At 26.5% G+C, this 25,426-nt stretch overlaps 1 protein-coding gene across 4 annotated transcripts in view; it reads left to right on the forward strand.

The window, feature by feature from the left end:
• The first annotated feature begins 2,028 nt into the window (after window positions 1-2,028).
• Window positions 2,029-25,426, forward strand: part of LOC141528196 (cytoplasmic polyadenylation element-binding protein 2-like) — a 37,302-nt gene continuing 13,904 nt past the window's right edge. For 2 of the 4 annotated variants that reach the window (XM_074244123.1, XM_074244125.1), the window contains exon 1: window positions 2,029-2,137. In XM_074244123.1, the coding sequence (XP_074100224.1) occupies window positions 2,032-2,137 (106 nt within the window). In that variant the 5' untranslated portion in view covers window positions 2,029-2,031. Of the gene's footprint in view, window positions 2,138-17,313; window positions 17,486-25,426 lie in introns of those variants that run through there. The other 2 variants (XM_074244122.1, XM_074244124.1) reach the window with 1 other exon arrangement.

Below are 25,426 nucleotides of genomic sequence, written 5' to 3' on the forward strand. Positions count from 1 at the left end.
ACTACTTCTACCCTTTAGTATGCAATCTATTGTTCTCTAAATCATTGTTTAACCCTATCCTGTATTTAGGATAATGCTTGATAAGGAAATATTAGAGAAATTTGATAAAATGAATAGTTTTACACTCAAAAATTCAATTTCAACAAGGTATTAATTTTGATTCAAAAAAATCAAGGTAAGAAATTCTTAAAGTGCGATAAGTTATCTTTAAAATAAATTTCTTGGGTCAAGATAACTTCTTTTGAATCAATACAGTTTTTCATCCGTGTATATTTTCGAGTGCTTAAGTTAGAAAATAGAGTAGTGAAAAGTTTGAGGAACGGCCTGCCGGGTGAACGTTGTTCAGATTTTTTCCAGTGTAATGTACCTAAAATCGACTTGACCCTACTTTAGATGAGGATAGAAGGTTCCTTTCACTACCTGTACTGGTCGACCTGCATACACGGTTTACTACTACGACTACTATATTCTTATAAAGTTCTTCTGGCCGTAAATTTGCGCCAGCGCAATTTCACAAAACAAGGAACAGTTTTTCTCTTTCTTCCTTGCAAAACATATATATGTTGGTACAAGGGTGTTTATATATATAGAGAAACGACAGAGCCAGCTTACAGTGAAAAATCAATATAGGAAAACCAGGAACTAGTAGCAGCAGGGCGTGCAAGCTCCACCCTAGCGCCATCATGTTCTCTCACTTTCATCCCCTCTTCTACTTACTTTCACACTCTCATCTATATTCATGTATAGAAACTTAAAAATATGTATATATGATGTAGAAGTGCACTAGGAAAAATACATAGACATTAATTTTACCCTTTTCTAACTTTCAATCTACGTCTCAACGACTTCAGTACCTTGGAAGAAAAAAAAAAAAATCGTCTTTCGTTACAGGCGCTACTTCTGAATGCCTACCTAAAAAAAATAATATGCAAAAGTAATCACCCTTATGCATTTATGTGACGACGGAATTCGGCAAGTATGGCTGGAATTTTTTTGAGATAAAATTATAGAAACATTTGAAAAATTATTCTGTCTAAGGTAGCGCTTCATTATTAATGATGACGAAGATTTTGTAGTATAAAAATAAACAACCTGTATCAGTTGAAAAAAAAATCATCATTACTCAGATAAAATAAAGTATATACCATGTTTTTGTGATTTATCCATAATTATATAGAACTATGTGACCGCCGTGACTTGTGAACTATAAATAGATAAAATTTTGCGTTATTAAATAATGGCTTTTGTTAAATTGCACTGTACTTTCTTAAATATTGAAGTTTTTAAAAATATAAGCTCATCCCGATGTTACACTCATCAAGAGCTTTCATTTGAGTACCCGCATGCATTTTGATATATTTTTCATATATTCATATATATAAATATATAAAATATATGAAAAATTGATGTGGGTACTCAAATGAAAGGTCTCAATGACTGTAAAGTCGGGGTGAGCTTATATCTTTAAAAATGTTAATAGTTCACAAGATAAAAAGGTAATTTCTTAATTATCGACAGATCTTAATATATTCAGATATCTGAATCGATTGTCTGGTAATAAATATTATGACTCTGGTAGTTATGATATTTTGATTTATATAATCATTTTTAGTCTTAAATCAATTTGTGAGTAGTAGTGGTCATGTTCTGGTCGGACATAGAGTTAGCGTGTCAAATATATGTGGTGTAGTTATAACTTGGAATTTCCCTCAAATCTTTTTACTCGTAACTAAGCTGTTATTTTATGCTACGTACGTCTGTTTTTCTCAATCGGTCAACGTCAAAAGCTTTGTTAGGTTTCTCTAGACATTTTTCTCTCTTTTTTCTTCCACCCTTAAGGTATAGCCCTCATTTTCGAGGTTGTTGAACCTAAATAAATTTATATAGGAAATGGTCTGAGTTTTTGGTTGTTACATAAATTGCAGATTAATTTTTCTGTTAAAAGTTTTTTTAAACTAAAAAAATTAAAAAATTGTTTTCTGACGAATTAAGAAAGTTTAGTTAAATTGTTTGAATTTATTTCAGGATCGTATGACGGCGAACGGAAACTCACCACTGGATAATATGAGAACACTAGAGCATTATTTGAGTGACATAATGCGAGCAGGAGCGGCAGATACCCCAGAACATTTAAAAGGTGAGTCAGATTTAATTATTGTAAGTGTATTGACAGAATCCAGCGTTACTGTTTTTGACATAATTTATATAGGTAGCTGTTTGAGTTAAAAATTTACGAATTAATTTTAACAACAGCAATTACAAGTTCAGACAGTTTAAATTAATCCGAGAAAATTACATAATCTTCAAATATAAATATTTATGACTAATTTATATTTATATTAAATTCAAACATCACTTAAACTATGTTTTTTTTCAAATTGTTTTTTTGTATATGAAAAAAAAACTTAATTTTACAAAAAAGTGTGATTTCTTCAGCTGAAAAAAAAGAGTGAAACTAAAATTTCAAACAATTTAATTTTTCTAACAAGAAAGTTCTTTTTTTTCAAAATAGTAAAAATTAAAAAAATTTTTGAGCAGTTCTAATCAATGGAACTGTTCAAACAATATTTATTAACGAAGATTATGAGGATTGATTTTCTCAATCAGAAAAATGAACTATTCCTCTACATAATTATGTTGCACTTCCCATGTACAAAACCGAAATTTTGGTAGTAAGGGCTACAGTATCATTTGTCTTCCATAAATTTGCTGTGAGTAATCAATAATCCTTTAATCTCATTATTCTTGAAAATAAATGAGCAAATGGTCTTAAGAATATAAATTTAATAGTCAAAAAATGGTAAATCGTGTAGAAATTAAATTGTTGCTCGAATAATAAAAAAAAAAAAAATATTATTTTGCATTAACTTAACACAAAAATATTTAACGATAAGTTTTTTGAAGTTATGACGTAAAATTTTTTACTTTATAATAAATAATAAATTAATTCTTCAGTTGTAACCTTTAACCATCAAAAACCGAAATATGTGGTCAAGTTTGCAAATATAAGTATTTAGTATATTTTTATCTTTTTTTAATAAAACTAGAGCAGGAATGTTAAAGCAGACCTCAATTCCTTAGCCTCGTGGTAATAATCTATACGAAGGGTGGATAGTTTATTTCAATAAACTACCTTTATTTCTCTAAAACTTTATTTCAATCTTCTTTATATCTGAAAATTATTTCGCAATTTATACTTTAATAAGAAAGTGTGTGATTTTTGACAAACTTGTAGAAATTTTGTATTAGGTGTACTTGAAAAAAAATTCAAAGATTGTCATTGGCGAGGGTGAGATAGCACGTTACGCTTCAGTTGTTAGACTTCGCACGTTTTGTAGCGCTTTCGAAAGTGGCAAAGAAAAGTGGTTGAGATGACACCCTTGTCCTTGACTCAGCGCAAAAATGTCTGTCTGAAGAGTCATGCAGACGACTATAGTAGATAAAGCAGCTGCTCTTAGTAGTCCTTGTAATGCAAAAGAAACATCAAGAGAATGTGGCAATAAAAGAATAGGTATCAAAGATAGCACATGTACAGTTTTAACGATTTTCTTGTGATGACGATACAAAAATGGTAAAAGAATCAAGCCAATACAAAATTTCGTTTGATAGAAATGATGAAAGTAGTCTACATTCTTAAGAAAATAAGAAAAATTTTGTTTCTAGGATAGTCATTTGATAAAATCGGTTTTTTTAATTAAATTTAGTGTCATTACAAAGGTCTTGATTTGAATTTGTGCCTTTTCAAGATTTGATATTATTCTCACCGATAGTCAATTTATGACGATAAATATTCAGGTTGCATTCGAAAATTCTCCATCTCTAGATACATAATTAAAAAATGACCTTTCATCTTGTGAACTATTGACATTTTTAAAGATATAAGCTCAGCCCGACATTACACTCATCGAGACCTTTCATTTGAGTACTCACATAAATTTTTCACATATTTTATATATTTATATATATTATATATATATGTATATATGAAAAATATATCAAAAATGCATGTGGGTACTCAAACGAAAGCTCTTGATAAGTGTAACATCAAGATGAGTTTACATCTTTAAAAATGTCAATAATTAAGAAATGACATTGTATCTTGTCAACTAATGGTATTTTTAAAGATATAAGCTCAGCCCGACATTACACTCATCGAGACCTTTCATTTGAGTACCCACATCAATTTTTCATATATTTTATATATTTATATTATATATATAAATATATGAAAAATATATAAAAAAATCATATGGGTACTCAAATGAAAGCTCTTGATGAGTGTAACATCGGGATGAGTTTATATCTTTGAAAACGTCAATAGGTAACCAGTACGTTACGAATTTTTGAGCCAAACGATTTCTCAATTAATTAGTAGATAGACAATTCCTTAAAAAATAATAAAATTTAACAATGTATGCACAATAATATTTATAATTTCACCTTTGGTTTGTTTGTGTATCACTCCGAAAGAATGAAAAGTATGTAGGATTTTGTATTATGCACCATTAGTGGCGTATGTTCAGGTTGTCGGATGCGGACATCAGGACGACAAAGCTTTGCAAATATTCAAGGGACAAAAAACTTGTCTCAAACAGCAGTGAAGAGGGACGCGATGGGTGGGTGGTGAGTGCAAGGTTGGATAAAAAAAAAGACAGATGAGGGATCGGGTAAACTAGACTTACCGTGGACACATACTTTTATGTATACATCAAAATTTATAACTAGTGTGTGTTAGCATCGCTCTAGTATAGATCTCGTTGTAAATGTATCATAATTTTGATAATACACTAAGATGAAAATTTTTATAAAATTTTATTAATCTCTTTAATAATAATTTCAAAAAGTTATTTGGAATTAAAAATAAATTTTTTTTTTTTAAAAGTTGATCTATGGAAATTAACAAAATCTCTCTCAATTATAAACTTAAGAATTGAAAATTTCAAGATTTAACGAGAAAATATATTATGTTCTTGTAGTAAATCGTTTGAGTGAAGAGTTGATTCTAGATATTAATATTCTAGATACTGAGAGAGATATTTTATTATTTATTAATTGTCTGGAGTTGAAACGCAAACCGCAAAGATTTCTTTTCGTGGTTCGAGACGGTATTAACCAACGTGTAAAAATATCATTGTGGTATTGTTTACAAGTAGTACACGGAGCATCCAGTCGTTATAATGATTGTAGAAAAAAATTTTTTTATGTCAATTAATAAAGAAATCTTAGAAAATAAATATTGTTGGTGTAAATTATGTAATAATATAATGTAAAACAAGCATTTAAAATTTTTCAACAGATTGATTTCTTAAGTTAAGTATTACTCATAGATAAATCATAAACAGTAACTATTTCAATATTCAAAAACGAGTTTTGATCAAAAAAATTAATTTCGATTTAAGAACATTTTTTTTTTTTTTTTTTTTTTTTCCATAAAACAATTATCAAGTAATATCTTGTTAAAATTAAAAGAATGTGAAATAAGTAAAAAAAAAAATATACTTCACCTCATACTCGGTACATATTGTAAAACTTTTGACAACTGATAAAACACTAATTAACATTAAAAATAAATTATATCATAAATGAATTTATTTTACAAATATAGTCGAGTTATAGACTGTATTTAGGCATACAATTAAATGTTGATATTCATTGAAATGATGAATTACGTGGTTATCTTTACGAGGACAGACAGAAAAAAAAAAATCCTTTTGGTATATTGATTACATAATTTTTATATCTCGTATGCTCTCAGACAATTACGTAAAAATCAAGAATGATTACGTTTTTTTTAGCAATAAAAACACCTGAATAATTTTTTAAAATACTTATTATACCGGTAACATTATTTTCACGCAAACTATCCAATAAAAATTATCGTTAAGAAATAACACTTACATGTTAATGAAAAATAACTCTACAAATATACTTCTGTAAAGATACAAGTCTTTAGCCAGTTGTTTGTCAGGATTTAATAATAATTTTCTGAAAATTATTCATTTAATTTTAATAATAATTATATTGATGATAATAATAATAACATTGAGTATTTAGTCGAGTTCTGAATAGTTTATTCAATAATAGTATAGTCAAAATTAAAGAACTTTTTGTAGACAAGCGTAATAAATCGAAGCTATAAACTAGATAGCAATCTGCAATCTTAAATAACAACCATTACAACGTCCTTAGCTCCAGACTTTTTCTGGCCCGTAACAGTTTGTATCAGCATGTCCCCTCGTTTTGTAAGTTAAGGCCCATCTTCTTTTCTCGCCTTATGTTCCTATTCTACCTTTGCATCAACGCCCGTCATCACAACACTATACACTGTATAGTAACTGTTTCTAACAACGTTTTCGTCTAGTTAAAAATTTTTTTAATTATCTCCTTTTTTAGAATATCAAATGAAAATTTATCTAAATTAATCTAATTGTTTGTTTAGTGTATTGACTCCATATATAATGTTATTATTCTGTTTTATTGAGCAAAATATAATTTATTTTTCTGCTTTTGCAGTACACAGTAAAAAATTTAGCGTCAAAAAAATTTGTGTACAAAATTTAAAACTTTTTTGACGCATCCCACAAAATTTGCCATATTGATTTTTTTTATCATTATTTATTACAAATCGACAATTATTTATTACAGTTTACTTTTTTCCGTGTGATATTTTCACTCCCCATTGTAACACTCAACTGAGTTTTTCGGTATTTATAATTACATATTAACTAAATAAATGAATTTTTCATGTAATGCTCTTTGACTACCCAATTTTTGAGATCATATATCGTGATAATGATAACATTTGTTAAAGTTTACAACAAGATACCATTACTCCCTCATAAGTTCTCCTCAATAATTTACGAGTGCATGGAAGGAAGAAAATGAATTGAAAATTTCGAAAGCCCGGCTGTACGTTAAGAGTTCGTTGAACCCTAGAACCCCAACCACCCTTAATTTATTTTAGGAAAATGCTTGAAATCAGTTTTGGTAGATGGAAAATACCAAAAAATCAATAACAACTGCAATATGACAGGGTGGCGCGTGTTATTTTGAAATAAGGATCTATAATACTATTATTTATTGAGGGGTACTGTTAACAACGTATGTTTAATAGTAACGATAATTAATATTAGAATTGTTAGAATGGAAAAACGAAAGGGAAAGGGTTACTTTTGCTTTTATAAAAATATAATTTATTAAAATGTATTAAAAACTTGGAAAGAAAATATCACTGAAATATTTGAATTTCTAAAAATTTCGTCTATTATTACACTTATAAATTTTCAATAGATATTTGTAATATTTGTAATACATTGAGGTATGCTATATCACTCAATACACTGAGAAAAAAATTGATTTAAAAAAATGAGAAATTATAATTTTTAAAGAAATTACCTTGTATCTTGTGAAATATTGACATTTTTAACGATATAAGCTCATCCCGATGTTACACTCATCGATACCTTTTACTTGAGTACCCACATCAATTTTTCATATATTTTATATATTTATATATATGATATTAAATTATATATATGTTTTCAAATAAAACCTTATATGTGAATAAGAAATCTAGCTGTAAGCCATATATACTTTCCGAATAGAAAATGTAAAACGTTTTAGATGAAGGACTAAACGTTACACATTACGACATATAGAAAAATTAATAAGTGTGAGTGAAATGAAATAACCATCTAAAACGAAAAGCACTCCAATATATATTTCAGAAAGAGTTATACGCAAAGCCAAAGCTTGAGGTTTTTTGTCTCGGTTGTTGGCATTGGAATTAGGGTCAGGAAAGGTCTGGCTGGCAATAGTTTCACCGGGAAAGCATACTGTGGCATATATATTTAAGGATAGAAAGAAGGGATAAGGGTGAAAAGGAGGCTTCATCAATCACTCCTTCAGTCCAGATCCATTATCAACGTCGTTTCCGCATGTCCAGGGGTGGACGACCCTGTACTTGCGCCCCTTATTCCTATCGAGTTGTCTCTTTTCTGCTGACACTCGATACTATGATTATAAGAGACTGTTACGTCAATACATCATTTTAACAAAATATTGTTCTTTGATTTTAAGAAAAATTGTTTTTTTAAATAATAATAAAAATCAAAAACAGTAAATATGAATTTTGAGGGTACGGAAGAAATAAGGAGTTTCCTTGACAATAGAAAGATTACTTTTCAACTAGATAGACTTTATTTTTATGTCAATAACTAGCTACAATATTTAAAAATTGGATTGAATGAAATATCGAATTGTCGGCAAATAAAATTAAACTTCAAAAAATTTTTGATAAATTTTTTTTTCTTCATTCTGGGTGTACAGAACAAATTCATTTTTCTGAAGAAATAGTTTTCAACCTTTAGTTTCGGTTGTTTTTTTAAAGTTTGTCAGAGATAATCTTTTCAACAATTAAGGCCACCGACGTAATGCAGTCTCGGTTTTCTCTGAAGTGCGTGAAGTTGAATCTTTATTCAACTTTATTCATATGGGCCTTTGCCCATCATCTTTATTTATCCAATGTTATCAGGTGTTATATCTTTTAGTTTAGTAGCTGTGTATATACATATAATAAAACCATCTTTATTTAGGTTGAAATCTCTGTAAGGATTTACAACGTTGTTAATCTAAATTGAGGACTCAATTTTTGGACTTGTAAAGTAAAGAAAAATATTAGATAAAAAAAAAAACAACTTGTATTTTGTTGACTTTAAAGCCTATTTTTACTTATATTGTAACACACTTGGTAAACTTATTTATGGAATAAGTTATTATGCTAAAAATAAGTGGGTGAAGTTGTTACCTACTCTTTTTGTTGAAAAAATTATTTGTCTCTAGTGATTGTGATTATATTATGCTAAAACGTTGCTATAAAATATTTTTATCATATGGTAATAAAATAAATTAGATTTCTCTGATAATAAAAATGTAAATTTTCTTGTTTAAAAAATTCAAGGAGGATACAATCTCAAAATTATTCCCTCAACCAGTAAAGTTAAAAAAAAATTTTTTTCGATTCAAATTTATTAAAAATCTGTCTAATTTTCTGGTTGGAAATTTTTTATGAAAATTTTATTCACCATTAGATTTTCTGAGAAAGTAGGAATTTTTTTTTAATTTAATTTACTTATTAGATCGAACAATAAAAATTTATTTCCAATAGTTTTAAATTAAATTTGTAACGCAACCAGTCGACCAGTTTGAAACTTATAAAAAAATTTATTTCATGTCACTGAAGCTCAGCGTGAAAAAACTCAGTAGGAGGTTCTTTTCACTTTCTTCCATGAAGAACTTAACTTATTTAAAATGACCCATCCCTTCTTTTATGCTTTCAACCCAAACATCTTAATTATTAGTTTAAACATGTGAATATTTAGATTTATAATATAAAAAATACATGCTAATTCAATGAAATTTGGAATTTGTGCAAGTCAAAACAATATTCGAGCAAAATTTCAAGTTTAGATTTATATTCATATGTATAAATATTTAAAATATATGAAAAATTGATGTGGGTACTCAAATGAAAGGTCTCGATGAGTGTAATGTCGGGGTGAGCTTATATCTTTAAAAATGTCAATAGTTCTCAAGATACAAGGTAATTTTTTAATTATGTATTTAAAAATAGAGTATTTTCGAATGCAGCCTAAATACCTATCATTATAAATTGACTTTTGATGAGAATGATATGAAACCATGAAAAGGCACAACTCCAGGTCAAGAATTTTCTAATAGTACTAAATTTAATATAAAAATTAATTTTATCATATAAACCTAAGATTTGCAGAAAATAAAAATTTACTTCCAGTAAATTTATTCTACGATTTACTTTTTTTGTTTACCGTAATATTACTTTTTTTGCTATCGTTAGTGAAACTTTGCGTTTCATTTTTTTTTTATTTTGTTGGTTTTTATGCCTCTCTTTTTCTTTTTCCTTCTTCTTCTTTCGTTAGTTCACGATGGAATACACAATCTCGGCAAACAGGAAACGAATATAAGTGCTGTCGCACTACTTTTACTTTGTTTTACCTTGCGGGTGGCTGCACACTTCATACTTCAACTAGATTTTCAGAGTTTATTTTATTTAACTCAAGCCGGCGTTTTCTGTAATTATAAATAAATACAAATGAGTCATATATTTTACTAAAAAAATTAGTGCAAAGTACAAGTCCAAAATTTTTCGTCTTTCAGTTTCATTAAACCTCCTATGTTCATATATTATATAATATTTACTAAATTATGAATGTTTTATTTTGCACACTGAGCATTGGATGTTATTACATTATGTAACAAATTGTGCGTCACAGAAAACATTCTCACCAGTGGTGTACAAAACCTTTCTTGTACCCAGATCGCTGTGAAATATCACTTGTTACCTTTATACAATATATGTATATGTAGAGCATCGTAATGTCGTCAAGCGCGTTTGTAATTGCGTCAAACTGACCTTGGTATCTGATTATTTTCATAATACATTTTTAAAAATATGTAATATTATACAATAATACTTTGTAATGTGTTTTTAATTATCAAATAACTGATAAATAATTTTTTTATATGAAGTGTACAAAAAAAAAAAAAAAATACATTAAATGTTCAAGAGTAGGTAAATATTCAATGACATTAAAGTTAACAGTCACTAGATAATTTTTTGAGTAAACAAATTTGTTTTGAAAAATTATTTTTAAAAAATTGTATTTTCAATTTTTTTAAATTTTTACATTTCAATTTTCTTTTTTTGCCATAATTATTTGTTGAAAAATTTCTTAAAATTGTTGAGTATCTGCTGAATTAATTTTCATACTAAAAAAAGTCGCATTTTTTTCTAAAATTACAATCTTACCTATGATATTAAAATTACCTAACACCTGTCAATTTTTCAAATTTTCATAATAAATCAATTACAATAAAAAAAAATATTTTAATAATTTTCACTAATAATTTCTTTAAATTTTTATATGGGAAATTTCTTTATTAATTTTTTTTCATAATAATTTGTTGTAAAAATATAAAAAAATTCTAATGTCAGTTAACTTCAGTGTGTTTCTTATCTTAATAACTTTTAGTACTTGGATTTAAATTAATTGCATGATTACGCCTTTAAACTTTTTAAATAATGCATTAACTCTCGAGCACAGCGCAAATTTTTTAACTTCCTACTAAATGATGTATTTTTTTACTGATTAACATTATATTCAGAATTAAAATAAGTTTTATTGTATTAATAATCAGAGTGTATGGTAAAATTTAATCACGTTTCGCTGCAATCGACTTTTTGCGAAAGTACTCGGCCTTCTTCGTTTGCGTAAGCATGCTAACTAAACGAAGTGAGCTCAATACTATACAATAACTTAAAAATATAATATTTACTTTTAAGTATATTGGTTTAGCATTTATTTTAATTAACTAAAGATCTAAATAGTTCCTAAAATTAAATTTTCGGTTTACTCGAGAAATTTTGAATATTGGTCCTCGAAAACCGAATGTTTATAAAAGAATAATTAGTTAAAAATAGAAATTCTTATGTACTAAGATAAATACACGGCTAAAGTGGTTCATCACATCTTGCAATAAGTTTGAAGTTTCCATTTACTACTTGACGAGATTAACTACCGAGTCTTTCAAACCTAACTGATGTAAGTTTGTGTTTAATTAAATTGTATTTACCTGAAATAAAATTAAAAAAGGGTGACATTTAAATTAACTAGATACTCACTTCGTATCAATAGCATTAAATTTATTAAAGTTAAAGTAATTTTACCTTACCGCTTATCTTGATTGGGAATTAATCACTAGATGTATTTGATTTGTTAATTTGTTAGCGCCTTGTTTTTATTTTTATCTTTTAAAGTATTTTGACTGTAGTAAGTTTTCAACAAGTATTTCTAAAATTTCTACTACGATAAAAAATTTCTTTGCGGGAGAGTAAATATTCTTTATTCAAGAAATATTTTTAAAACTATTGATAGTTCTTGCAGTAATCAATAGAGTTTTTGGTTTATTTTTCTCTCGGTGAGTTTTTACACTCAGAAAGTAATTAAAAAAATTTTTAACAAAAATTAAAATTTACTTAATTAATTTTTTTCGAAAGCGATTATGTTACAAGCCGTTTGGCATATTCACATATGTTCATGCGTGTGCTCTGCTATATACATCCACTCGAACATCATTCCTTAAATAGACAGAAGATGAGCCTCTTATTAGGACATAGAAATATCGACGTATGTTTTGAAAATTTAATTTTTTAACTCTGAAAAAATCAAGACCTTTACCGGTGTAAAAAAATCATCTTAAAATTGTCGTTTGTTTAATATCTTAATCGTGATACAAATCAATACTTTTTTAAGACGCCAAAAATGAGATATATTGACATATTTTCATTAACTAGTCTTCATCTTTTGTCTCAACGTTTCTTAATATATTACTTCATAATTTAACATTTTTTATAACACTATTTTTCAATTTCTGTTTGTTTAAGAACACTTGTAAAACAAAGTTTCTATTTATTGTACAAGTGTAACAAAGATATTATCATTCGGTTCATTGAATAAGAAAATAAAAAAATTAAATAGCTCTTAAGCTACAATGCATAAAAATAATTTCTTTTCTAGAAAATTACATCAACAAATCAAATATCTTCATTTAAAAAATTTACTTCTATCGAGATATTTAATTTTTTGGAGCAAGAGGCTGAATTTTCTTAAAACAAGATTTTGTTGGAATAAGTGAAATTTTTTGTGTCAAAAAAAAATTTTTTTTTCGCTCAAAAAAATAATTAGGAAGAAAAATATTTTCTTGGCTGAAGTGAAATTTTTTTTTCTGTGAGTTAATTTTCTTGATAGAACTTCCCTCAATCAGGTATTGATTTTACAGATCTTTGGCAGGAAAATGTTTTTAAGGGATGTAAACTTTTCTAGTAAGGGTTTAAATAAGCCGGCAACCTTTGGTTATGCCGTCATCAAACACAAATGTCTGATAGGACGCTCCTCTATTTTACTCCTCAAAATATTATATAAGCTTACGTGGTGTCGTGACTGGGTCGAACCTCCTGCCAGTGTTGTAGCTCGAGGGGTTCCTAGTGCAGTGTAGTATAAATGCCGACCAGGGGGACATCTTTTTCTTTCTTTCTCTTTACATTAGTCTGCATTCTTTTCCCCTCTTTCTGTATATATATATATATATATATATATATATATATATTCCTGTCGTCGTAGAGACAAGAATATCCACACACGCGCTGACTAATGGGACGAGGAGAAATGAAATGAATCATTTTTTTCCTGAGTGCACGCGGCAAATAAAACTACGGCATTATTTGGGTATGGTAGTAGTTATTATACCATGATACTTACACATGTGTTGCACTCTTACAAGCATTTCGATAGCGGATTTTCGGATATTCAAGTCAAAATGAGGGCGACGTGTATAATAGCAAAGTAGGGGACTGTGATCGACAGGAAATGGAAAAGGCATTGAACTTTATCTTCTAAGCGTGGCCAAACTGAAACGTCCAAAATAGATACTCCCGAAAAATTTTTGTTCAACTGATGCATCATCCATATTTATGATTTTTTTTTCCCACATTAAATCCTCTTCTAATTTTAGATAATAAATTTTTATTATTCAACTTTTGTAAGACCCATGGGTATTTAGTCCTGGAAAATAAAACTTATTATTGTTATTTTTGTTTGTAAATCCTAGTCAAACTTATCTAAGCAATACAATTATACACAGAGATAAGATATTTTCCGCATAAATCCTATACTTCATAAACTCAAAAAAAAAAATAACATTGGGAAATCCCAGTGTAAAATATTTGTATTAAAAACATTTTAAAATGATAATAATTTTTCATATTGCAGACGTAAACTTGAATTTTTCATAAAAGAAATACAACTTATATTCAGTTGCATAAGGAAATAATTTGCTATGATATTAAATTTAACCGATATTTTTAATTAAAAAAATTTTTTTAATAAACTAGAACTAAAAATATTTTTAAAAATTACACTTATAGTTTTTCAAGTTTTTTTAAAAATGAACAATTTTTTTTTATTTTTTTGTAATAATTTTTTAATGAATGAAATTCTAAAAATTTTTAGGCATCAGCTATCTTAATTTTCATTAATTAACTCCGATCTTTTGATACACGTCAATTTTTTTACCACAATTTATTTGCTATAAAATTCAAAAATTATTAATCATATGCTAAATTAATTTTAATTTTCAATCCGTATAAGTAAATTTATTTGTTTACACCACTCCAGAAAAAAATAAATCTAGAACATTCTCTAAGCTTCGCGGTTTTAATCTTATCAATAAATAATGTGTCACCTCTTTCTAGTTCTGAAAATCTTGTATTTTCTGGTACTGTCTCATCGAACCGCGTTCATTGCATTATCATTATCATACCATGAAAATTTGTGATATTAAAATTAGCCGACGTTCAACAATTATCGATTTTTTTATTAATTAAATTAGAACTAAAAAATATTTTTACAAAATTGCATGTATAATTTTTAAAACTTTCTACATGTGAAATCTTATCAATTAATCGATATACTGCTTAATATCTGGATTATACCCATTGTAATCTGGATTATACTAGCTACTATCTGGATTATACTCATTGTAATCTGGATTATACTAGCTACTATCTGAAATTTTTTTTTACTCAGTGTAATCTGGGATTATATCCAGTGTCATCTTGTTCTTTCTGTGTAAACTTAAACAAATGTTTGATTTAAAAGTTATGTTTGTGTATTGCTTACAAAAGATGTACTTAGTTGTCAAAAAAACCATTTGATTAAAAAAAAACCATTTGAAGATATCTCTCAATTTCAATATCATAATAAATTATAAAAATTTTCAAATGCCGGCTAACTTTATTAACATTAAAAAATTTTGACATCTACACGTCTACATTGATGTGGATGTTTATAGATCTAACAAAATATATTGATGATATGGTCTACTTTTGTCATATTCACATCTGACGTGTGTACTGTGTACGTGCCTCGTATTGTCATAAGCACTTGTATCGTGATACGTATACGTAGATACGCATGATAAACAGCACATGCGTAGTAGGAGTTTACTGATATGATGGCAAGCTGAGTCGTACCTCAACTCACACTTACTTACATTATCTCTAACCCCTTTTAAACTTTAGGAAATAAGTACAATGTAAGGCTAAGGCACGTGCTTTCTCTCTTGCACTCTTGCGTCTGACATTTCATTTTCTTCGCAGACCAGTGTCGTATTAACCTAAAAATATTAAATAATCATCAATAAACTCAATCAATAATTAAAAGAAAAATAATCTTCCTAAAATACAAAATTAAAATTAATAATTAAAATAAAAACTAAAAATTTATAATTAAATTAAAAAACTAAAAATTATTTTTACAAAATTAACAAATAATGGCATAAAATAATTTGCAGTACGTTCCTGAAATAATTTATCCTTCCTTTTCAATCCCTGTGATTAAACGAGCAGCCATCTTTGTCTGACGAACATTAGCTCCATCTAGGGTAATTTTATCACTGCGTAAGCGGTCGCGAGTGTCGCTGATGTTCATACACTTCTCTACACACATATTTATTAGAGTTTTGTGCAGTAGTGTGGTCGTGATTGAAGTAGTATTGGTTTATACTGTGTTGCTCGAGTGAACACTTTTAGTACAGCGTACAGCTGAACGGGGAAGTAAAGAAAAAGGACGGCAGTACTATACACTACAGTATAGGATATAATATTTGAAATTCCCCACTCTTTTCTCAATTGACTCCCACGCACAACAACTCCAGACCATCGCGGAGCGGCCATTCCTTTACCAAGCTCCAAACAGTGCGCATTAAAAATACACTTTATTTTATTTTATTTTTTTACTCATATTTATATATCTATATATACAAATATCTATTTATAAATATATATATATATATATATATATATATATATATATATATATATATATATATATATATAGGTACCGATTGCAACCACCCCTCTACCAAATATAGATTTGTTTTTTTTTAAGTGTACATATATATTTAATTTAAAAAGTTTACCGCGACAAGTTATTTTATTGTTTTTTACTTTTATTTAATTTTATAAAATATGTATTGATGTGCAACATATTATATAATACATATATCGGAGTGGTAAATGGCCACGTGCGCATAGTCAGAAGAAAATTGAATTAAAGAACACGCAGATCTACAAAGAGGGAGTTAAAACACGTGTTTAAGAAGTGCGAATTTTTTAATATTTATTATTTTATTATTACAAAAATATTTTAACAAAACCGCAGTGATTATTCAAAGTGTTTTTTTTTTTATAACACTGAAGTTGGCTGACATTAAAAATTATTTAAAAATTTTATAATATTTCATTTACTAAAAAAAAAATTAAATAAAAAAATTCCACATGTAAAAATTAATAAAAATTTACATTAAAGTTAGCTGCCACTTAAATAATTTTTTAATTTAATTTAACAAATAAATATTTTCTAAAAAACTATTTTTAAAAAATTGCATTTAGAATTTTTAAAATTTCTAAATGTCAATTTTTTTCTCATTTATTGTTTGCCATAATTTATTTGTTAAAAATTCTAAAAATTAATAAATAGCTGCTAAATAATTTCTCATTAATAAAAATTACAAGTGAAAATTTTTAGAAGTATTTTTTTATTGTAATTGATTTTTATTAAAATTTTTAAAATTTACAGCTGACGGCTAACTTCAGTGTTATTTTTTTATCAATTTATTTTTATTACTATCATTACTTTTGCAATTACTAGTTTTCATGTAACCTGGTTTTGTTAAACGTCATTTAACAGTGACCTTGAGATCCGGCCTCAGGTAGTGCAATAAATTAGTGCGTTTTTTTGTGATAGGAAAAAAATTTAAAAAAAGGATACCTTTATATTTGAAGCGACAAAAATTAATAGTTGTTTTTTTTTTTTTTTTTTTTTAGTGCAATTTATATTAATGCAATTATAATTAAACCACTGGGAAGTTTGTAATACACTGATAAAATATTTAAAGAGGACAGATAATATATTTAATTTAAAAAATAAAATAAAACGACAGGAAATTCCGCAATAGTGATTCTTAAGTTACGCGATCACAAGGACCTGTAGTAGTATAGTGTTTCGTAATAGTTTCTTCTGTATAAGCGAAGGCCGTTTAGTTGTCTCGTAACGTCGTCATTTTATTATATCGTTTATTGTAAACATTATTATTATTTATATTTATATTATTATTAATATAAATATTAGTACGGCCGAAAAGAAAGAAAATATTTTAATGCATTACATTAACGTGACAAATAGTGAACAAAATAAACAATCGTCTTTAAAAAGTCCGAGCGAAAATCAAGAATTGTTTAAACTGACTGAAGATAAAATGTTTCGAGCTTTTGGAACCTCACCGGAAACTCCTGCCGATTATCTGTGGAAACCTCATTCGTTTGACAGAGGTGAATATGTTTGGAATTATTTACTTTTAGTTTTAGAAAAGAGATGGAAATTTTTGTTTATTAATTTATTTATTTAATTGTAAAGAAACTGCAATTTACAACAATATGATTACATTTTTATGTGTTGAATGTTTAGTAATAAGGATTTTATATAATAACATCTGCAAAGAGATGATATATTTAAGAAATTAAAAGAAAAAAAATTTTTTTTTATTTAAAAGAAAAAATTATAAAAAAATTATTTCTAAAACGAATGCAGAAGTAAAATTTTATTAAATACATATAAATTCAATTTATTAACCAATCAAAAAGAACAATACTAAAGTTAGCCGACGTTTTAAAATTTTTGATTTTTTTTCTTTTATTTAATAATAACAAAAAAACATTTTTAAAATTTTCTGCATGTAAAATTTTTTAGAATATTTCTCACTAAAAAACTTATTAAAAAAAAAATAAAAATGTAATTATTTACAAATATTTTTGGCTATATCTAAGTGAAAAATTAACATTTAAAATTTTTTTTTATTCTGTTTTGCCTTTAAAAGTTGGAAAAAATTTTGGCTCTCATGTTTTTGGATAACATTTCTATTTTAATTTTTTTTAAATATTTTTTTTTTAATATAATAAAAAAAAAATTTTTTTGAACATTTAAAGCTGATTTTTTAATTGAAGTATTTATTAGACAAAGAATTGAAAAAAAAAAAAAAAAAAACGATGATTCATCAATTCATCGATTTGTTATGGCCAAAAATAGAATTGACTCCACTTGTAAATGATTGCCAAAAAAAAATCTTACATGTAGAAAATTTGAAAAACTATAAATGTAATTTAAAAAAAAAATTTTTTTTAAATATCTGCTAATTTCAATACAATTTAAAAAAATTTACTTTTAGGCGTATAAAAAAACTAAAGGTAATTTTTTTTGTAGAAATTTATTTATTTATCGCTATATATTTATTTATTTAATATAAATCATTATAATTTACAAACAAATTCGATCGAATTTCGGAATCGCTTGTGTGTTATTCTGGAAATCACCATTATTAATTCAAAACACGTGCTACTTACGAACATAATGTATAGTTCTTATGACAGCTCAGCAAAATATGAATTGTTTTTTATTCACATTGTTTGAAAATTGCAACTTTATTTAGTGCAGAATAGCTTACGTTGTTCGGTTTCAACTGAAAACAAATTTTAATGTTCTTATCTAACGAAACAATCGCTATGTATTGGCGAAGGACATAACTCTATACTATTCTTACTTAAATATTCTGTTATGTAAATGAATTTTTAAGCTGTAAGAAAAATTGTTTGGAATAATTTTAGAGATACAAATTAATCAAATTAATTTTTTTCTGTAAAAATTTATTGATTATTTTTAGTTAAAAATAGCGATTTAATTTTTACAAAACTAAATCATTTATAATTGTTGAAAATTATATTAATTAACGTAAGGTTTAGATTAAAAATTTTATTTAAAAATCTCTTATCACCCTTGAATTTTAAATGAAAATTGAGTTAGCCGACATTTAAAAATTTTTAGAATTTTTTTAATAATTTTTTTCAATAAAAAAATTCTAGAAATTTTTGTATGTCGACTAACTTAATTTCCATTGAATTTTCTGACCTGAATAAATTAAAAAAAAATTTTTTTCACTTGTAAAAATTAAAAACTATAAATCTAAATTTTTCAAAATATTTTTTAGCGCTGATTTATTAACAAATAAATGGCCTAATTAAAATTTAAATTAAAAAATTACACAATAATAGGGTAATTAGTAATAAACTAAAATTATGCGTGTATAACTCACTAATTCATTCGTCTGCTCCATATTATTAAATACAATTACAAATGAATGCTAACTGAAATAATATTACGAAACTATACATTTTCCTTATAATGTATCTTATTCTCAGCTCCCTACCATTTTACTTTATTTGGACTGTTGATTTCTAAAGTATATAGCACGTTGAAGCTTCTATATAGCCCAAGAGCCAAGAGTAGAGTGCCTTGACCTGCCTTGACCTACGCAACTTCGCACCCTTCCAGTACCTGTTATCCCAGTACCGGTTACCCTATCGGTTGTCTTCAGCTCTGTTCCTGTCTTAATGATGGGCCTTACTATTTTTATTCAAAGAAATCTCTGAATAATCTCCAAATTTTCGTAACTGATCTCAAATAAAATACAAGTAAGAAAAATTAAATTCACACTTTGGAGTCTATTTGTAGAGGCTTATTTTAAATTTATTTATTCTTCAAACAATTAAGTCATTTATTATGTCAAAGTGAGTTATAGTTTAAATTTAAAATTTTGAAGGGAAAAATAAATGACTGAAAAGAAAAAGTTACCAAGTTCTTAGATATTTATTTTATTTGAACTACTTATAAAGCTTAGCGATCAATGAAAAAAATTTACCGTGCGGGCACCATCATCTTTGCTTGGAAAAACACTGATATTATTTTTTTCATCGAAAATTTTCTTCTTTTTTTTGTTTGTCTAAAAGTCATTTATATAAATAAATATTTGGATGTCTGTTATTTACTGAATGTACTCATTTCAAGTGGGTATCATCAAAATCTTTAATATGTGGCTTAACACCTATTTATTTTCCAATTCTTTTCAATAATCATTTATAATAGGATTAAGTATACTTACTTCAATGGAAATAACATTTTTTCTTCTTTTTCTTTCAATTTTTATTTTTTTTTTTTCGGCTAGAAAGGTCCCGAAATCGTTTGATCTTTTCGAAGTATATTATTTTGGAGTTCTTATCAGGTATATGGTTTTTGCACTAATTTCTATTTTTTATACTTATTTACTTATTGCAAAAGAACGTCGATCGGCAATATACGTTGTTAGTAACATTTATGGTAATAATAATATATTTTAAGTAAAGTTTAAATTTGACATAAAAAAAAAAAAAAAAAAAATTAACATTAAGAAAAAAAAACCAAGATTATCATTTTAAAGAACTTTGTTGTCTGAGGAAAAAAATTTTTGAAATTAAATTTACTTAAACCAAAGAAAATCTTTTGCTTCAAAGCTTTTTTTATTTGATTTAAGATGATCTGATTCTTTAAAATTATTCTTTTCTTGATACTTGATACTTGCATTAGTACACTGAAAAAAAGAAAATCCTTGACTTAAGGGTAAATTTTTTTGGTTCAAGAAAGTATTAAAGAAGATTGAAAATTTCTTGAATGAAGTCAAAGTTTCTTGAGTCAAGAAAATTTCTTCTTGCTCCAAAATAACTTTTTTTTTCTTTAAAATTTTATTGATACAAGAAATTTTTTTTTTCTGAGTATTATTGAAAAAATAAGGCGGCTCCTCAATAAAAAAAAAAAAAAATTTAATTTTCACTGTACACCGCAAATCAGAAACTAACCTAATAAGTTTGAATCTATTTAAAAACACGTTATCATTTTCACCTAAATTTAATTAACTGTTGTACTAACAAATTGATTGTTACAGAAGTTCCGCTGCTTTCATTAATTAATTTATTTTGTCGGTGACTATTAATAGAGGAAAAGGGGAACAGATGTTTGTAAATAAACTATAGAAAGAATTATTTTATCAAAATTGTTATAAAATGCGCGTTTAATTTTCTTATTTACAAAAAAATTGTTCTTATACAAATTGCGTAAAGAAACAATCTCTTCATTTTTTTTTTTTTTTTGTAGTCTATAATCGTTCCTTTCACTTCATTTGGCGATTAATTATCCCAAGTTATTGATTTTTCCCCTATATGAGCGGTTGTATGTGAAACTTTAATTAATAATTTGTCTCTATAGTATACCATAGTATATTGATGAGTCTCACTTTAAATCGAATGCAATTACAAATATATGTCAGTGTCAAGTTGTTTTACAATTGATGAATTATTAGCTTAGGTAACAATTACATATTAAACAATAATCTATAGTTAATTGATAATTAACCACAGTATAAATCATTAATTTTGTTTCCGTGCATTCATTCAATTTCTGTACCACATGCAACATTTATAAATCTGTTACAAATATTTTTTTTTTTTTTTTTTACTAATATTCAATCAATTTTTATGAGTAAAAAGTATCTTAGATAAATGATGTTAGTAAAAAAATGCGTCACTCATTGTAAATAAAGTAAATATAGTCATCGGCGTCTGCTAGATTACCAAAGATAAGGAAGATGACGTAGAAGAAGTTAAAAAGTATTCGTGATAAAAAAAATATTTTTATTATTGCACTAATTACCAGAAATTAATTTTTGTAGATCAATGTATACTCATTTGGTAATTGATTAAAAGTAGTGATGATAAAAATAACTAGTAACATTTATTTTATTTAGCTTAAGATAAATACTTATCGACAAGAATATTTCCAATAGTAGCTATTAGTTTTTAATAGTTTTAACTATAATTGAATAACTTACATTGATAAAAAAATTAAATTGATTCAAAAGAAAAAATTTTAAACTTAGTAAAAATAGCTTAGAAAAAATTTTTGTGTTTCAATACTTGAATTATTCAAAACTAGCAACCTTGCAGTCACTATGTGAACTATAAATAAATAAAATTTTGCTTTATTAAATAATGACTTTTGTTAAATTGCACTGTACTTTTTTAACTATTGACGTTTTTAAAAATATAAGCTCATCCCGATGTTACACTCATCAAGAGCTTTCATTTGAGTACCCACATGGTAGTTTGATATATTTTTCATATATACAAATATATAATATACATAAATATATAAAATATATGAAAAATTGGTGTGGGTACTCAAATGAAAGGTCTTGATGAGTGTAACATCAGGATGAGCTTATATCTTACTAATTTTAAACATACCAATTTTTAAGACTTGATATTTCTGAAGCGATTCGACTTTTTAAAATCTTTATTCTGATCTTTTTTTTAGACTTCTCAATTTCTTACTAAAACACGCTTTAACCATTCTTGTATTGTAATCCGTTGTAGAGTTATAAAATTCCAAAGTAAAAAAAAAAAATGGTTTTCTTGAAAAACTCTACTGTTATATTTCCAAAATATTAAAAAATTAATCGACTAATCCTTTAATTTTAATTTCTACGAAAACAGTTGAGTTTATTTATAACTTAACAAATCTTTTTACCTCAAAATCTTCCGTCACGATTTCTCTTGAACAAATTGAGCGATTTAGATCAACCTTGCGGAAGTTAATAGATTTAGTAGCTGATAGTTTACTTGAATCGAGTATTCCTCCGATATTCTCTTGTCACGAATTGGTACTTACTAGTTTTGTTGAATATTCAAACCAAGTTAGTGCCAACCAATACTTAAGAAAGATCCATTAAATTAAGATTCGTACAATGGTTGACGTTGGCAGTTTCTAGTTCAACAATGACGATAATTCATTGAATAAACATTCACTAGCACTAATCACCAGTGATAAAAAACTCATGAAAATAATTTTATGTTTCAAAAGTGATTGAATTGTTGAAGAATCCCTCTAATTTAATTTCTTATTAAAAATACTTTTTCTGTGTTTGTTAAATAGATTATAAAGTATGAAAATAAAGGTAAAAATCGATCTCAGTAGATATAATAAAAAATGGGTGCATAAATTGCATATATAGGTCATTCTAACTGAGGTTATCAGACGTTTTTGATATATTTGTATCTTTTTTATTTATTCAGATCAACTTTTACCAATAAATCGATTTTATTGCACCATTATTGCAGCTTTTATGTAGTTTTGTGGAATAAAAATCGAGCTTTTTACCATTTTGAGCTTGAATAAATTATCCAAAATCAATAATTTCGTAGTATTTTATAAACTTAATGTGATTATTCGTCTGATTTGTCGCGTGATACACCAAAAAAAAAATTATGTTATTTATTTATTAATTTTTTTATGTATCAAAAATGCTTATTTCCTTTTTTTTTTTTTTTTAATTTTATCCCTCAGTGTATAGCTGTTATTGTCATTGACTTTTCTTGGAGCATTGTAAAATAATTTTTAAAAATGTATAAATGATTATAATGAGTATAATGATAAAAATTTATCTTACTGCATGCGTTGAATTTTTTTAAGAAAAAAAAATTCTTGTCTGAAAGGTAAATTTTCTTGGCTCAAGAAAATATTAAGGATTGAAAATTTCTTGAATGAAGTCAAAGCTTCTTGAGGCAAAAAAATTTCTTCTCGCTCCAAAATAATTTTTGTCTTTCTTAAAATTTTCTTGGTGCAAGAATTTTTTTTCTGTGTGCTAAGTATCAATGAAAGTAAGAATAACGGTCAATAATATTTATTCAAACGTTTCTGAATATATTAAATGCCATTTGCATTCAATTATCTACGAAAGTCACTTGATAATTGCTTCTTCAATATACGAGAGTAAAGTAATTTAATTCACGCATTTGTGATATTATTTGAGCTCAGTTAATTTAGAGAATAAAAGAGAAAGCAAATAATAAAAAACAATATGAGTTAATCCAATAAATCTCGCAGAATTTGGCAGTTGTCTCTTAGAAGACGTAACTAAGAGACATGAAAAGTAATAGTATACCTTCAATCACGGTAATTGATGTTCTTAATTGAATCCATTCAATTTAATTAAAAAAATTTCATTTAATTTCGGTTCGTTATTATCTAAAGTTAATAAAAAACGCATTAAGCACAATCTTGAAACAAATTATCACGACAGGTGTCCAAGTTTATGATCATTCAAAGAAAGAACTCAAGCTATTGATTTTACTTGATTTAATGTTTGTATTGATCGTAAATCATTGATTTTTGATCGTTAATTTCATAGCTTATACAGAAAATAGTGCCGGACTTATGCGCGGAATGTCTTCTTGATGACAGTGTGCTGTTACTTGAAATTTGAGTGCCATCTGTGCCATCTGACTATCAATAGCTTCATGTATCAGTGTTCAATGGACAATTTACAGTTGAGAGAGCAAGGCGGAGTCAATCCTCGGCTCAATTCTCTTGAGGTGTGCAATACTGAAGAAGAGTGAAAAAAAATGAGAGAAAGCGAAAGGTAGATTAGAGTTTTGATGGAAGTGTGTGGTGTAGGAAAAGAGAGCAGGCAGGGGTTACGCATGTCAACTAGAGGACATTCACTTATCGATCAGTCTCGCTCGGTTTATGCCTCCTCTTTCACGCCCCCAATAATCTCAGTTTTTTTTTACTTAATTTACTGTTTAGTATTTTTAATAGTATTTTTAAACCTCGATTTTTTCTCGACAGTACTTTACATTTTATTTTTTTGATGGATATAAAGAAACAATTGCAAATATTTGGTGATAAATAGATACATTTACTATAAATTCAATTTTTTGATTCCGTAGATTTTTATATGACTAATTTCGAACTGAATTTTGTAAGGAAATTTTTAAATACTTCGTAATTTAATTATTTTTATAAATAATAAAACAAAAAAAAATGTTTTTGGGGTAAAGGGTTTTTTAAATCAAGAATATTAAAATTTAAAAACATTTTTTTTTTATATAAATATTTACGTTTAAATAAAGACAAGATTCATTATAATAAATTTGAATTTAAATCCCAAATTTCGTATCCAGTTGTGTCTTATAATATTTTAAAAAAGTTCATGAAAAATCACAGTTGTTTATAATTGACACGCTAATATTATTACTTTTAACATCGATATCAGCAAAAAAGCGGACGATAAGTACAAGAAGGATACATACAAGTATTGAATTTCCATGTTACTACTACTCTTTTTTATGACAAATGAAACAATGCTAAAAATGTTTTAGTGTAATTTGAGCATATGCAATCATTTAAATTTAATTAATTTTATTACGCTAACGTTGATTAATTATGAGAATTTGAGATGTATTTTTTCTGTAAGTTGTAATAATTAAAAATCGGATGCAGTTTTTTTAAGCTTTCTAAGAAATTAAAAAAATGTTGCAAAATAATTATGTAACTCATAAATTTTATGTGAA

The sequence above is a fragment of the Cotesia typhae genome, unplaced genomic scaffold (genome assembly GCF_013202065.1).
Source record: "Cotesia typhae breed Kobodo isofemale line unplaced genomic scaffold, CoteBio_Ctyphae contig_43, whole genome shotgun sequence".
NCBI classification, from domain to species: Eukaryota; Metazoa; Arthropoda; class Insecta; order Hymenoptera; family Braconidae; genus Cotesia; species Cotesia typhae.